The sequence below is a fragment of the Aptenodytes patagonicus genome, chromosome 2, assembly GCF_965638725.1.
Source record: "Aptenodytes patagonicus chromosome 2, bAptPat1.pri.cur, whole genome shotgun sequence".
In the NCBI taxonomy this organism is placed as follows: Eukaryota; Metazoa; Chordata; class Aves; order Sphenisciformes; family Spheniscidae; genus Aptenodytes; species Aptenodytes patagonicus.
In genome coordinates this window covers 102,398,517-102,412,915 of record NC_134950.1, presented here as the reverse complement: position 1 = coordinate 102,412,915, position 14,399 = coordinate 102,398,517, and the positions used below count along the sequence as shown (strand labels likewise).

Sequence of the window (14,399 nt, the reverse complement as noted above, 5' to 3'; positions counted from 1 at the left end):
TATATGAATTGTATAAATTGTAATTATAAATTATAAGAACACATCAGTTCTGAGTAACTCGAGTGTTGTGACACAAAACAGACCTTTGGGCTTCCTGTTCAGCAAAACCGTTCAGCTCTCACTTCATTACTTTACTAACTAGAGGACAAATAAAAATTAGACTGAAGTTTTCCAGAATCTTAGCAGGAAGTTCACCTTCCAGCAGACCACAGAAGAATCAACTCTCGCTGTTCCGAGAGAGGTAAATTTTCACATCTCTATCGCCAGCCACATAAATTAGGGTTTGATCCTACCCACTCATGTGTGAGAGATGTCTTACAGCTGTTTTAAAACTAGCACACTCTGTTCAACTGTTTTAGTGTATTTTTTAAATTATCTTACCTATAAGTATACCCTAGAAAGCCTCCAGGGCGTTTGAATCCCTAAAATATGAAGCCATACAAGAGAAGCTTTTTTGATTTCTATAATAAGAATATGTATATAGGATGTAGATTTTTTGTTCCCAGCACATTTCCAAAAAAGTCTGCTCAACAATAGAAGCATCTCTCCTGTGAAGCTCAAAAGCTGTAGGGCTCCTTTACCTACGAGCTCTAACAAAGCAGTCCTTATTTAGGTCTTTCAAGACAACTTCTTAAGTCTGAAGGAGTTTTTCTAAACAAGGCAAGTCTGGAATTTCTATCTTTGGTCATTTATCTCAGCATCAAATTTCTTATTAAAACCTGGGAGAAAATTGTTGGAAGGTTTTTATCCTCATACAAAGAAATCTACTAATTTCACTCTAAGAATCTTTGGCCTGAGATAGAGGATGAAAAATAGGATCATAAAAGGAATTTGTTTGAGAAAGATGAGAGTGACTGGGAGAAGGAGGTTACAGTGCAAAACAGATTTCAAATTTTTAAAGCGGCAGGCACTACAGAACAACCACCCACTGTGGTACCAGAGAACAGAGCAGCCAAAAGTTGATTTCATTGTCCCATTGTGGAAATGCAGTTGATTTCTGTCCACTTGTATTTCTTCAAGCAAATATCCAGTTTCTCTTAGTTCATTCAAGTAAAAATTATGTACATTTTAAACTTATCTTTGGACTTTATGCTATGTTACTGGACAGACAACAGTATGTAGCATGTAGCATCATTAAAGCACTGTAGAAACATAAATTACTGTTACCCCTCATGCCCTTCTTTGGGGTAAGTAACGCCACGCACCATTAATAAATCATCAGTTACTGAACGGCAGCATTGACCATCTCCCATAGTTCTAGAATAAATACTGCAGGGAAGTACTTACGCTATAGCATGACAAATTATTTTCTTTTTATTAACAGGTGGTTTTAGGAGCAGGTATCATCATCCTCATTTTAACACAAGGACATGAGATGCTGAGTGGGATCCTCAGCTGTATTTGACACAGCTCCAGTGACTGGCATGAAATTACAATGAGATACGTGGCCATGGAGGTGTGTGGCCAGTTGCAGTAAAAATCCAGATTTCTAGCACTGGTCTCTAATTTTAGGATCTAATCTTTAAACATCTAGAGCCCAATCTTCAGAAGTACTGAATGCCCCTGGTTCAGAGGGAATAGAGTAGTTGTCACTTTTGTTCTTCAAGGGAGACGTCTGTGGACACTATCAATGTAACGTTACCAGCCTAAAATCCCCAAGGTCTCTCTCAGTGGTTAAAGGCCCCAGGGCAAACTGGCAATGGAGCCAGGGTGGGTGGTGTGCTGTAGACCCCAGCTCCTGCGCAGTACCCTGCCCTGCCGCAGCCCTGAGCTCTCCCCTGGGTGCTACCTGCATACCAGCCACCTGCCACAGGGGAAAGAAGAGAGGTGGTAAGAGCAGTGAAGCCTGGTACTAACATGCACCACATCACACGGGTGGAGTTCAAGAGGGTGGATTTACAGATACATTGATTTACCAGAGTCACAAGTCATTGGAATCCTGTTTTTGTTTCTTTCTCCCTAATTTCTGGTAGTATTATTTGTCATGCTTGCAATAAATCTCTTATAAAGTGACTTTAATTTCTGTTATAAAGTTTAAAAAAAAAAAAACAAAACCAAAAACAAACACTGTAAAAAGGTTCTCACTAAAATGGTTCTCTGGGAACTCTGTGAACATGATCAGTTGGTGCAAAATAGCTGCCTTCTGGAAAACAAGGCAACAGGGCCCTACTGCTCCCAGCACTTCAGCACAGGTACAGCTCTTACTCGGCAGAATTAGTGCGTCCTCATGTGCTGGCCAGGTCAGGGTCTACCTAATGCACGTGCTCAAGTATCCCCATGCAATGAAAAGCCAGGATACATGGTGCACTGGACACTGCTTTTTAAACAAAATAATCTTTGGAAGACTTCTATTTTAAGCTCTAAAGTATTTCTAGAGCTTCTTTCTTGGTCAATTTGTTGCATCTACACGGCCAAAGGAAGGTGTTCCTGTAGCTCATGCTCTCCTTATCCAGCTTTTATGTAAAGACCCCCAGCTAAAGCCTGGGCCACTGCTACCAATCTGCATACAGGCTCCTTAGATGCCTGGACTGGCATTCTGGCTGTCAGGTTGTGCTAACACCTGCATGCTGAATTTCTACCACTGTTGGTACCCCCACCAGGCACCTAAACTGGCACCGGCAATAAAATGTGCACACAGAAAAGGCACACCTCCCTTCTGTTCTGTAGGTATTAGCCTCTGAAAGAAGTTACCCTGCACTCAGACTGAGGAGTTAAAAATAAACTGAATAGTGTTGTTTTCCCAGACTTTACAGCTATGCACGTGTGCAATGCTTTTATAAAACATTATCCTTCAAACCATTTAAGCAAATTCCCACTCCATGGAGAGATCTGCATTAACTTTAGACAACATTTAAAGAACCGAAAAAGGTCAAATCTGTATTACAATACAAATGGTGACCTTGTGTCCATTAGTTTATTCTGGGCAAGACAACTGCCTTCAGTTGTATTTCTTTAACAGAGGGAAGAACTTGGCAGTTTCATTAACACAGCAGTATTAATGAAAAAAACTGAGACACCTTCATTCCATTAGGCATTTTAGCAAAAACAGGCCAAGGGAAAGAGGGAGAGGACAAGGAAAGAAACCGGACTAGCAGAGGGTGCACTGGACATAGGTAAGGCCACAAAACATGAAAAAACCACAAATTTTAACATGCAAAGGATATTGGTACATTGCAATGCTGGTTATGGTTAAAAAGACTGTACAGCTCCTGTATCTTTGTCCTTGAGGCTTTGTTAAATAAGACTCTCAATTGCAAGTTCATAAATAAAATGGAAATGACAGTAGTGCCATAAAAACGTAGGTAGAAAAATAGTGAAAAGCCAAGGGCTGGACACTTTAAAATGTCACAAGTACCCCCAAGCACTACCATTACCGCTCTTAAAGAAAACACATACAGAAAACATTCTCTATTTATTATAAATGGCAGTTGCCTGCATTGCACTCTGTATTTAGAATGTACTGACTACCTTTCTGCTTCCCTTCGAAGCCGTGGATGGAGAATAAATATAGCTTTTCACATTGGCGAGCACACTGCCTGCCCTCCAGTCACAACTGGTAGCAAAGGCAGACAGTATTTATAAAAGAAATCAATTAGAAAGTAAAACAGACAATATCATTTAAGGCTTTTGTCCCTGCTAGTCTGCTCAACAGACTACACTTTCTTAAAATAAGAACATCTACCAGTTCTGTTATAGTAACCAGAGCGTGAACAAAGAAAAAGGTCACATTTATGGCTGCCAAGAAGGCAAAGTTCCTGAGGCTCGGCCAAATGCAACAGCAAAGACGCTCTTCACAGCACTCTTCGGGTGCCTCGCACTGTGTGCATGGCGGAGGGCAGACCGGCAGAGGGTGAGCTCGACACAACGCTCAGGCTGAGCATCTCATTTAAACCTTGCAGCCCTTACCGAAAGGGGTTTGGAATTACAACAGATTATATAGTGCAAACTCGTATCAATTCCCACAGATATAAAATGCACAGATGGGAGTCCAGAACAAAAGCCACCACCGGCCAGGGTTGTGAGGAGCACCAGCCATCAAGAATAAATTCCAGGAAGCAGGGTCTGATCTCAGCTACTCCTGAGTGAGCCTGGAGTAACTCCAGCTCTTCAGTGAGGTTTCAGCGAACTTATACAGGTGTAACTGATACCAGGGTCTGAATTAGTTTGGTGGTGAGGCACCAAATTAAAATGAAGGGTTCATTAAATGACAGCCTTTCAGATTTAGAGTAACTAAAAATTATCGGTAACAGAGTTTGTTAACCTTGGGCGGGACAGAAGAAATACCCGCCAATGGATGGAGCTTACATTTACACAGCATTTCTCAAGTATTCACTTCAGCAGGTCTGTAAGGTTTTAAAGGAGGGTTTGGCTTAGCCTGATCTGAGTAACTTTTTAACAAGGTTCTTGCTGCCACCCCATGTAAACTGTTGAAAAAATATACTGACTGCCTAGAAAATAAATTGTGCATATGTGCTCGGTATATCCACACCCATACGGCCACTCTATATATGCACAACCAAGATCCCAATACTGCACAGAAAATAGGGACTGTATCATGGCCTTTCTTAAAATATTAGCTTCATGGTGAGTTTGCTACACCCATGTTACTGACAACAGGCATGCCCAATGGCAGGGAAATATGCATACTCCTGATATTTCAAGGTAGATATGTCATGTTTGATCTGAAAAAATAATAGCTTTCTCAAGGTAGTCCCGTCTCTCAGAAGAGAGAATCTTAGTTAGAAATAGTTTTGTTGGTTTTACTTCTATAATTGAGATCAATAGTATAAATCAAATAGATTTCAATGCTGAAAGAAATGCCATGGCAGCCAGTTGACAGGAAACTGTCAAATATATTTTTCTTAACAGTTTGTTACCTTTAACGGGAGACAAGCTAGCAGGCAGAAGAACTTCATCAGGCTTTTCCCTCTCCCCCTTTTACAGAATACCCAAAACTTTCTAAGAAATCTGAGTGTCACCGAGAACCAACAGAAAGCATGACAGTAACGACTGGGTCTGCGAAGGCAGAGTAATACTGCAGGATCAAGTCACGTGCAGCTGATGGAAGATGGTAAAGTTCTAGCAGTCTCAAAAGGTGGCTCATATTTAAGGATATGAACTACTGAACGGTGTCCTGTTTTCCTTTTAGAAAGCAAAAACCTATATCATATATACTGCACAATCATCTAGACTTTTCCCATGCTGGGACTTGTTAGTGATAGAGTAGCCTGTAAAGAATAGGCACTTATCCCAAGAATTGGCAAGAAAAGGGAGTATTATTTGGTAGGTATGGCACCAAAATACAACCATTGTGCTTTCTCACATACATATGCTGTACAGATGGAGGCTCAAAGAGACACGAAGTTTTAGGTTGTTGGCGGGCTGTGTTTTTTCTTTTTGCTTCGGCAAGATTTGCAAATGCAGCAGATGATGCATGGAGATGCCACAAGCAGCAAGGGAGAGGTCACCAATGCTATGATACCTAGTCCAACAAGGATCCCCACAACCTGAAAGACATGGTGGGGAAAAATATGTATTTAGCCAATGCGGAAAATAAAATACACGTGTGCATGCATAAGCACAGCATAGGTCACAAAAAATAGATGAAAACATGAAAATAATCATCTTGGTCCTTCACTGAAGGGTAAAAGCTCTTTGCTTCATGCATGCATGAGAGCTTTGCTCAGCTGACTAGGAACGCACCTGCGTTCTGTTCCACATCACAGAAGCCCGCGAGTGGCCCAACTTGTTTCTGCAAGGGCCTCTGTCATAATGTCTTAAGAAGATATCGTTCTGAAAAACAAAAGGAGAAGCTGTAAGAGCAAGTTACAGTACTGCGGGGAGAGGTTCAAGACTGGACTGGAAATACAACTTTCCTGACACTGCTTTAAAATTACCAGCTGCCGGCACACAAGTTCACCTGTCTTCCAAATAATTATCTAGAGAAACTTCTTGCAGTTTCAAGAAGTGTGGTGTGTTTGGAACCTGAGCTATTGTATAGCGTCTTTCCTCCCCCACTTTTAAAAAGCATAAGCATATGCATTGCACCTATTGCACAAGTACCTAGTCTATAATTTGGTGATGATAAAGGGGCCTGTAAACAACAGATATTTCTGAAAGCTAGCAATCTGAGGGATCATCTTCCTAAGGTACTTCTACTTTCTGTTCTCCTGCTGTCCCTGCACTTTAGAGTCATTTTGTTCCTAGGCTTAACAGGAAAATTTAAAAAGTAGGAAATCCCTGTTTACTTTCTCTTTTCCCACCAATACTTATTAAATTATCCATTTTTTTTCTTCAGAAGGTGACTAATGCCCTGCATTACCCTCCCCTAGCTGGCTGTGCTGTAACCTGATGCTGCTTCCTCTTTCATTTTTCAGCCCTACTCTTTGGCTCTGCAGGTGTTACCTTCATCTACACCTGGAGCTCTTGTAAACCTGCACACATTTAGAAAAACTACATTTGAATCATATAACTACAGTTTCTTTTTTTTCTCCTTTGAACTGACAAAAATTTGGTAAGGGCATGTCTGCAGAATCTGTGAGAATCTGACAGTCTTCCAGTTCAGCCTGGTGTTAAGCAATCATTGTGTACTGTATATACTCTGAGGCAAGCCATAAGACTCATGTTGAAAAAGCACGCTCACACACACAGAAATGGGACATAATGTTAAGCGAAACCTGTTTAGCATGCTGAGAAAAGGAAGGATGAAGAATGAGGAAGTCTCATTGTTTGCTGGCTGTGGAGTACAAAAAAGAAGAAAAGAAAAGCCATGCAGCATCTAACATTTTATTTCAAGTGCTGGTAAAGTCCTTTTCACACTCCCACAGTTACTGATGACTGTGCCAAAAAGGGAAACTGTCATATACACAAGCACATTACTTCCTGTACTCTTAATCCTGCTAGGAGGTTTGAAGTCCATACAAGTTGAGACTAGTTGGTATCACTTGAGAAATAACTAGCAACCTGTGCTTCATAACCCATGTTCATAATCCAACATTCTTATCCTCAAGCCTACTAACCAACCATTCTCTTCAGCAAACACGGCACTAGAGATGGACTAGTAAAGGAGACCTAGTCCATATGAGCTATTAACACACCCGCCCATGGAACAACCTCCTTCACCCAGTACCATACCATTTTTTGGACAGGCTGTGACCCTTGCAGTTGGAGCAGGTAGAAGACACTTATTTCCTGGCTCTCAACCACACTATTTTTACTGAACTGGAAGAGGGAATCAGAGAAAGGTAGTGCTGGAATGGACCTCCAGAAAGCAACCAGTCTGTCCCATTTACCTCAGAGAACTAGCATGGTACCCACAGACATGGCTATAACCCTTTATAGAAAAGAATAAATAAAAGTACTGGATGAATGAGAAGAAAGAAGTGAAGTTAGAAGCTGAATTGAGCCAAGACGTACACTAGGATATCAATGAGTTGGTGGAGAGCTTGTACAGGGCCTCAGACTAACCCAAATCCCATTACCCTTTATCTAGCTGTTTTTTTCTGCAGCACTTACATCCAAGTTCTGTAGACAGTACCAGCAAAATGTGTGCTTGCAGTTCTTGCACATCATCTGAGCACAGCCCTCGTTCCGTTCAATATAGATCCGACAAACTGGGCACTGCTTAATTGGTGCCTCTGTCTCCGTTCCAATAAGTGAACTAGAAAAGAAGGGAAATATTAAAGTGAAATGTGAATGTAATTACTGTTGATATTCAGCTCCACTGCCTAATGTGTACTGTGCTTATCTTCCAGAGCATCTAATGTAGTTGTCTTAATGCACTCAACGTCTGAACCTTATATTCAGTACAATACACTGAAGCATACTCACTACTAGGTGTAAGATTATTTATATCATGTAAAAGTGAAACTCCATTCCCTTGGTCTTTTATGCTACATAAAACCAACACTCACTACGCCCACAGACGTATCACCTACAGCATTAAAAATTAGCACTTTCTAAGATAGCTTGCATAATTCATTTAACATGACTGGATTATGCAACTTACAGCACTTGTCCCTGCCTGAGCAAAACAGCCTTAAACTCCACTAAAGCCAAAGATCAAACCTGGAGAAGAAAAATTATGGCGAGACCTCTTTGGTGACTCCTATTCGATGAAATCTCTAGCAAGCAGGATGCTTAGATTTTAAGTAAGTCTTTCATTTCTTGCAAAAAAAATTATAAAAAACTTTGAACACACATGACTGAACATAATCTGATTCTGAAAACAAAGATGGATGGCCACAGACATTATATAATTTAAACACAGAAGTGTCTTCTTTTTGTAGATTGCCTTATGTAACCTTATCTGTAGGTCGTTCACACATATGCAAAATGAGCATAAATCAGATTTCTCGCACCAAATGGGACATTTTACACCCGCTTTGCGTAAGAGTTAAGATTTGTGTATGCAGAGATTCTATAAATATCAAGCAGGGGTGATTTCTTCATCACAGTATAAGAAAAGTTTGGATCCTGGAATATTAGTGTATTGGATTTTTTGTATGGGCACAAGTCATAATTTTAGTATGCAAACAAAGCCTTCAGGCAGATTCAAAGCCCTGGAGGGCTTCGCCTTTCATAAATGTCAGTGGCAACCCAAACTTTGTAAGCACACAAATAATATGAAGTATTAAAAAGTAAAATGTATCATTTAAAATAATGATTAGACTGGAATTATATTTAGGAAACACCAGGAGAGATGGACAGTCTCAGACATGCACCTACGGAGCTAGAAGGAAGCCGTTCCATGGAACTGATGTGAGGCACAGAGCTGGCACCCCATGCCAAAAAGAATCAAAAAACCCTATGGCCTCCGTGGGTTCCCCTCTTACCCCTGCTCAGTTGGTACTGGAGTAGTTTGGTTTTCCTGGCACAGGCGCTGCGGGTGCCATGCCTCCTTGCAAGAGGAGCAGAACTTCAGGCGGCAAGCCGGGCACTCCACCGGCACCAGCGCTCCCGACTCGCTCAGTGCAATATGGCACACCGTTTGGCAGTCGGCTGCAGGGCACCATGTCCTCTGGGGGTCCAAGTGGACTTCTGAAATGTAACAGAGAAATAAAACTGTTTATACAGTCCCCTTCTCATTTCAGTGGCATGTGTCCAGGTGTGCAAGACCCAGTTCTGCGTGTGGGTGGGGAAGTTGAAGCCCTCCACGCCCATGCCCATGGGCATCGAGCCTACTCCTCTTCTTTAGGCAGGTCTGCAGTTAAGCTCTGCTAAGGCAGCTGCACTAGCAGCATCGCAAGACTGACAATACACAACATGGGACGTATTCTTTGCCTTTATAGGGAGGTACAAAAGATGAACGTAACTGCTGCTTGCTGAGAAGCACGTGTCTTTTGTGACATTAGGCCATTCCATGTCTTTCACGTGTCCAAGCCATGCAGTATCTTTCATGAAAATAGCAGGACTGTCACTAAATTAACATCAAGTCACTTTCCGTGCCTTATTTTCTCCCCTCTATCTACAAACTCCAATTAATATTCACTTTATTTTATGATCACTATTTGTAAAGTATCAGATTACAACAATAGTCAAGGCAAGATTTGGGGTGCAGACATTGAGTCACAGACATCACCACATGGCAGTGAATGATAAATGTTGATTCTTCCTCTCACTCCCCAACCTTTATTCAATTAATTTGGGCTTGCACCAGAAACCCAGCTGAAACACGTTCACTGTTAGGGGTGCCCACTGTGTGTGCACTTTATACTGCTCAAGTCCATGAGGTGCAGCCAAATACTCCCACCCTGCAGAGACACTGTGCCTGCAGGAGCTACCTGCATCTCCTCCTTCCCTGGAAGCTCTCTGGTACCACCACTGAAAATAAACAGATGGAGGGGATGTCTCAGGAACAGGTGGAAATACCTGACTGTGAGGTGTCAAAAGCCATTACAAAGTTCTTCTGTACCTCCAGCAGATAAAATATTGTCCCACTTGAAACAAAGGGCTGCACAAGGGCCCAGACATATGTTCTCTGGCAAATTTTGCTGAAACAGTTGAAGGCACTTCCTCCTATGCATACCCTGCTGCCTGCACTGCTCCTCTGCAGGAGGTTGCTGGTAGCCCACACTGAAGGGGGCTGGTGGATGGATATCTAGCAGATGCTCCAGTCAGCATGAAAAACAGTGGTATCAGTTCAGTGTCCAGATATCTAGAAACTAGAAACTGTACAACTAGAAACGTGTTCAAAGAAGTAAAACTTTCCCCCAAGCTCTCAAGCATTTAGATACACATGCATGAACACCTGGGGAGAAGGACACCCCACAAACTTCATAACCTAACATGCACTAGAAACTCCGTTCTTTTCCAGTATGCCAAACCTCTCTGTTCACCTTGAAAACTTCCAGTTTCTTTAAAGCCATCCCTCCCTCCCATTCGTCCAGGACACTTATAGTGAGGAACCATGTAAGGATGATCATCCTCTCTGCTGGCTGCACGACACACAGGTACACAATGCTCTGACTACAGGTAATTTTTAAGTCTGTGTCAGAGTGCTCTGACAGCTGTGGAGAATTTCTACATCCAAGACAAAGACTGTCATCTATAATTTAGGCAGTGCCAGCAAAACACCTATACCTCTATCTCCAGCCACTTCATGAATCTAGTTGCCTTCTTTCCTCTTATTCTCTTACATGTGCTTCCTTTGGCCCCCAAAACAAACAAACATTTTGCTTTCTACTGAATGAAAGCTGGAACAAAATAGTTTGCAGCTTTATTCATGGGGAGAAGAGAGAGACATGGATGGGCAGTACAAGCCATTTTACATTTTTATATACTTTTTAAAAGTAGTGTCCTGACTGAGAAATTGGTTTTTTTGTAGCTTCCCTCAGTGTCTCTGAAAAGAAACTCTGAACTGGGTAAGACCATGGCCTAGTACTGGCTATTGCATTTAAGTCTTCACACGGTAGGTTCTGTATGCTTTCTGTTGATAAACAGCAATTAAAATGAGATAAAATGGAGTTCCTGCAGATAGCTGCTTAATATACTCAACTTTGGAAACCTAAATTCTCCTATCCTGTTTTTGGATGAAAGACAGGATGTCTGGTTTTGACATCATTGGGAGGAGGGGAGTTGGGTTGTAAATCTTACTGATTTTTACAGATTTGTTGCAGCAAGATGTAATGCATGAGATGAAACTCATTCCTCTCCCACTTCCTCCATTTTACAAAGAACCTACATATGGTGTTTTGCAATCCATGCTGTCTCATACTGTTTGGTTTACCATGGAGTACAAGTGAAACCAGAACAAACTAAAAAGGAGCAGCCAAAAAAAGGAAAGAGGCTATCATATTGCTCTGACTAGCTGCTTCATCTTTTGGTTAGGGCCATTTCTCTCCTGAGCCTTTCTCCCGCTACCCTACAGACAGTTCAGCCACACTCGCTCCACTCTCAGGAGGAAAGCCTTCCCAAACAGTGCCAGTACTGGGCAGGGATCTGGCCAGTTTTCACAAAATGCGCGAGCAAGCAGGTGAGGTGCGGGAGACAGACAGGGGAAATGCAGCACCCTGAAAAAAGGAGAATTTCTAGCTCAGGAGAGGTACTCACTGAAAGGATGAGACTATGCCTTTCGCAGAATATTAGGAACACCTCCTTTTAAAATGGATTACTTTTCGGTCAGGCATAAAATGGAGGTTCTCATCATCTACCACTCAGCCTATTGGGCAATTGTCACAGAAATTGAAATATAATTCATATGTCCTAACCACATCCTATTCCTCTCTTTCGTTACTTCTGATGACCACATCAGCCGCATCCTAAACAGATACAGAGCAATTCCTGTTTCTTCTATTAAAATATGCCGCATGGAAGCTCTGTGGCTAGGTCCTGACTGATTGTAGAGAAGTTACAGATATGTTAGAAAGCTTGCTTTTAAGTCTGAAAACATCTGCATTCTAAGAACACAAAAAACACAAGAGGATAGAATATTTTCAGTGCATTCCTTATTAAACTATGCAAGTGTCTACAGACACACAATTGTATGCCAATTACTTCTCACTACTTTTTCACCCAGTATTATTTGTCCATTTTTTTAAAAAACAAGGAAATGGAAAGGAAATCTATTTTATTAAAATAGTTAGCACAGATGGGGGATGGGGAAAATAGCTTTTGGGTGTATAAGTCCTTCTTCAGGTCTTCAAAATTTTCCTCAAAATTCATCTCACGATGGAAAATGTCCGGAAGGGTAAGAAGCATTGACTTTACCAATCACTTGAAGACTGGTAAGCAAAGACTACAGAGCAAGAGGAAGTCTTTTGACTTACTCAAGAAGCTGGTTATTTATTTCTAGCATCTTTAGTAAAGCAAAGGGGGTGCTGAAGCAAAGAGCCCATATGTCAACAGAATAAAGCTGAGACAAGAAGGGTCTAAATATAGGAAGCTAAAGGGTTTGAGTAAAGGGCTTTGTTGATCAGAGCAAAAATCATGAAGGACACCTTAGTACCTGCCTATTTTAAGAATCAGAATTTGGCCTATTGCATTTGCAAGCACGGAAAAGAAGATGGTACAACAAGGTCTGGAAAACTCATTGCTCTCTACTTATTCCCCTTACCACGCTGCCTCCTTCTCCTCAGCAACAAAAAACCCTAGCGAGCCCAAGTTAGCTCTTCCCCAGCGCCTGGTCTGAAGAAAAAAACTGAAAACTAAGGAAAAAAGGCAACTCAAAATATTTAACATATAAAGGTTTTCTTCATTTTTAAATGAACCCTGAAAGGCTGATAGGAGCAATGCTGCTATTATGCTGTATTTCAGTTCTTCAAAATGTTCTCTGTCATTAAGTAAATCAATGGCCCTCAGAAGGTGTACTTGGCTCAGCTTCTGGCTGATACCAGCCCTGCCCACTGGGCTGCATCCTGACTGGAGCTCACGTGTTTTTAGGGAAAGGCCCATGGTTCAACACAAAGATCGATGAACTGCTTTTGCTGCTAGGTCAAGGAGCCACGGCCGAGTTTGGCTTAGGGCTGGTATGAGAATGGATCGTGAGGCGCACAGTGTTTGTGGCTGGCAAGAGCCCGTGGGAGAGGGCAGAGTTAGGCAGTAGCGGCCTGGGCTTTGCTTAGCGCTAGGTTTGAAGAGGGCTAGGTTGCACTATGGCTGACACAGACACACGGCACACATCCGATCTCAGCTGCCGGGAGATCCTGGGCAGATTCGAGGTCAGAATTCGGCCCCAGCAGGTGCCATCAGGAAAGTTTATTGCTAGTTTCAGAAAAAGACCATCAGGCCAGCGTTGGCGCTGGTTGGGCAGGCAGGCATTGCCAGGCTAGGATCAGGTCTGAGAACAGAGCTTCAGGCCAGCAGAAGCTAATAAGCCGGGTCCAGCTGATGAGTCCAAAAAGGTCAGCCTTGGGGGCAGTGCTAAACCCAGGATAGGCAAAAGGTCTTGGCCAGGGTTGGGATTAGTGCTGGTGTCCAGGTCAGAACTTGAGTTAGCAGAAAATGTTGTTTCCAGGCATCAGTAAGCTGGATTTATTGCTGGGGCCAATAGGCAAGGCAAAAAGGCTAGGGTTTAAGCCTGCCACTTGCATGCCAGTTTTACTCATCATAAAGGAGGAAGGACAGATCTTAGAAACATCATGAAGAGAGGTAGTGGAGGTGGAGGAGGATTTGTCAGACTTAGGCAAGAAAGAAAAGGGAAGGAGGATTTAAAAAATAGACAAGTTTCAGGCTTCCGTGTGTGGGAGGCAGTAAAAAAAAAAAAAAAAAAGTGTAACAGGGAGTTGGACAAAAGATCATGGAGTTCAGCTTTGGCTAGTTACAGAGGAGGAGATACCAGGAAATCATTAGTTTCACAGTCTTCAGTTAAAAAAAGGTTTTACATAAACCAGATAATGTATTGCAAGAATGTCTCTCTTTCTTAACCTTTTAATATGGTGATTTAACAAGCTCTGATTTCCACTGTCTAGGGCTGTAGACAAGCCACTGCTTGGCTTATGAACTGGTGGGACTTCCTAAGGAATTAAGGGTAAATGAGAAGGTAAATAGGAGAGAGAAATAAAAAATGAAAGCAGGATTCAGGATTTTCTTTCTTTTTTGGCCTCAGTGCCTGCAAATCATAGCTACAATCTGCATCTGCCCATGAACTCTGGGGCATACTTGGGTATGCTCATTTTGCAGTTTTTGTACTTCATGGTCGTTCACTGTGACTCATGCCAGATGAGATTCTGTAAAAACCCATCTATTCTTCTATCTGACCATCTTTTCAAGTGCATTACTGTGCCTAACTTTTATGAACCTCTGCATTTTCATATACATTCCCAATCCATCTGCATCTAAGCATGCATGCAAAGCAAGAATACAAATACAGTCTTTCAAGGAAAGTCTGAAAACAGGCAGAGTCAGGGCAGATCAGTCCCAGATACACTACCCTGCAAGCTACCATGGAGTGAGTTCTTTGA

General features: G+C 42.0%; 1 protein-coding gene across 4 annotated transcripts in view; it reads right to left on the bottom strand.

The window, feature by feature from the left end:
- Positions 1–5,257: 5,257 nt before the first annotated feature.
- Positions 5,258–14,399, bottom strand: part of RNF144B (ring finger protein 144B) — an 88,135-nt gene continuing 78,993 nt past the window's right edge. For all 4 annotated transcript variants that reach the window (XM_076330625.1, XM_076330626.1, XM_076330623.1 and 1 more), the window contains exons 5-8: positions 8,835–9,039; positions 7,516–7,660; positions 5,704–5,793; positions 5,258–5,507 (exon numbers count right to left, since the gene is read on the bottom strand). In XM_076330625.1, the coding sequence (XP_076186740.1) occupies positions 5,367–5,507; positions 5,704–5,793; positions 7,516–7,660; positions 8,835–9,039 (581 nt within the window). In that variant the 3' untranslated portion in view covers positions 5,258–5,366. The remainder of the gene's footprint in view (positions 5,508–5,703; positions 5,794–7,515; positions 7,661–8,834; positions 9,040–14,399) is intronic.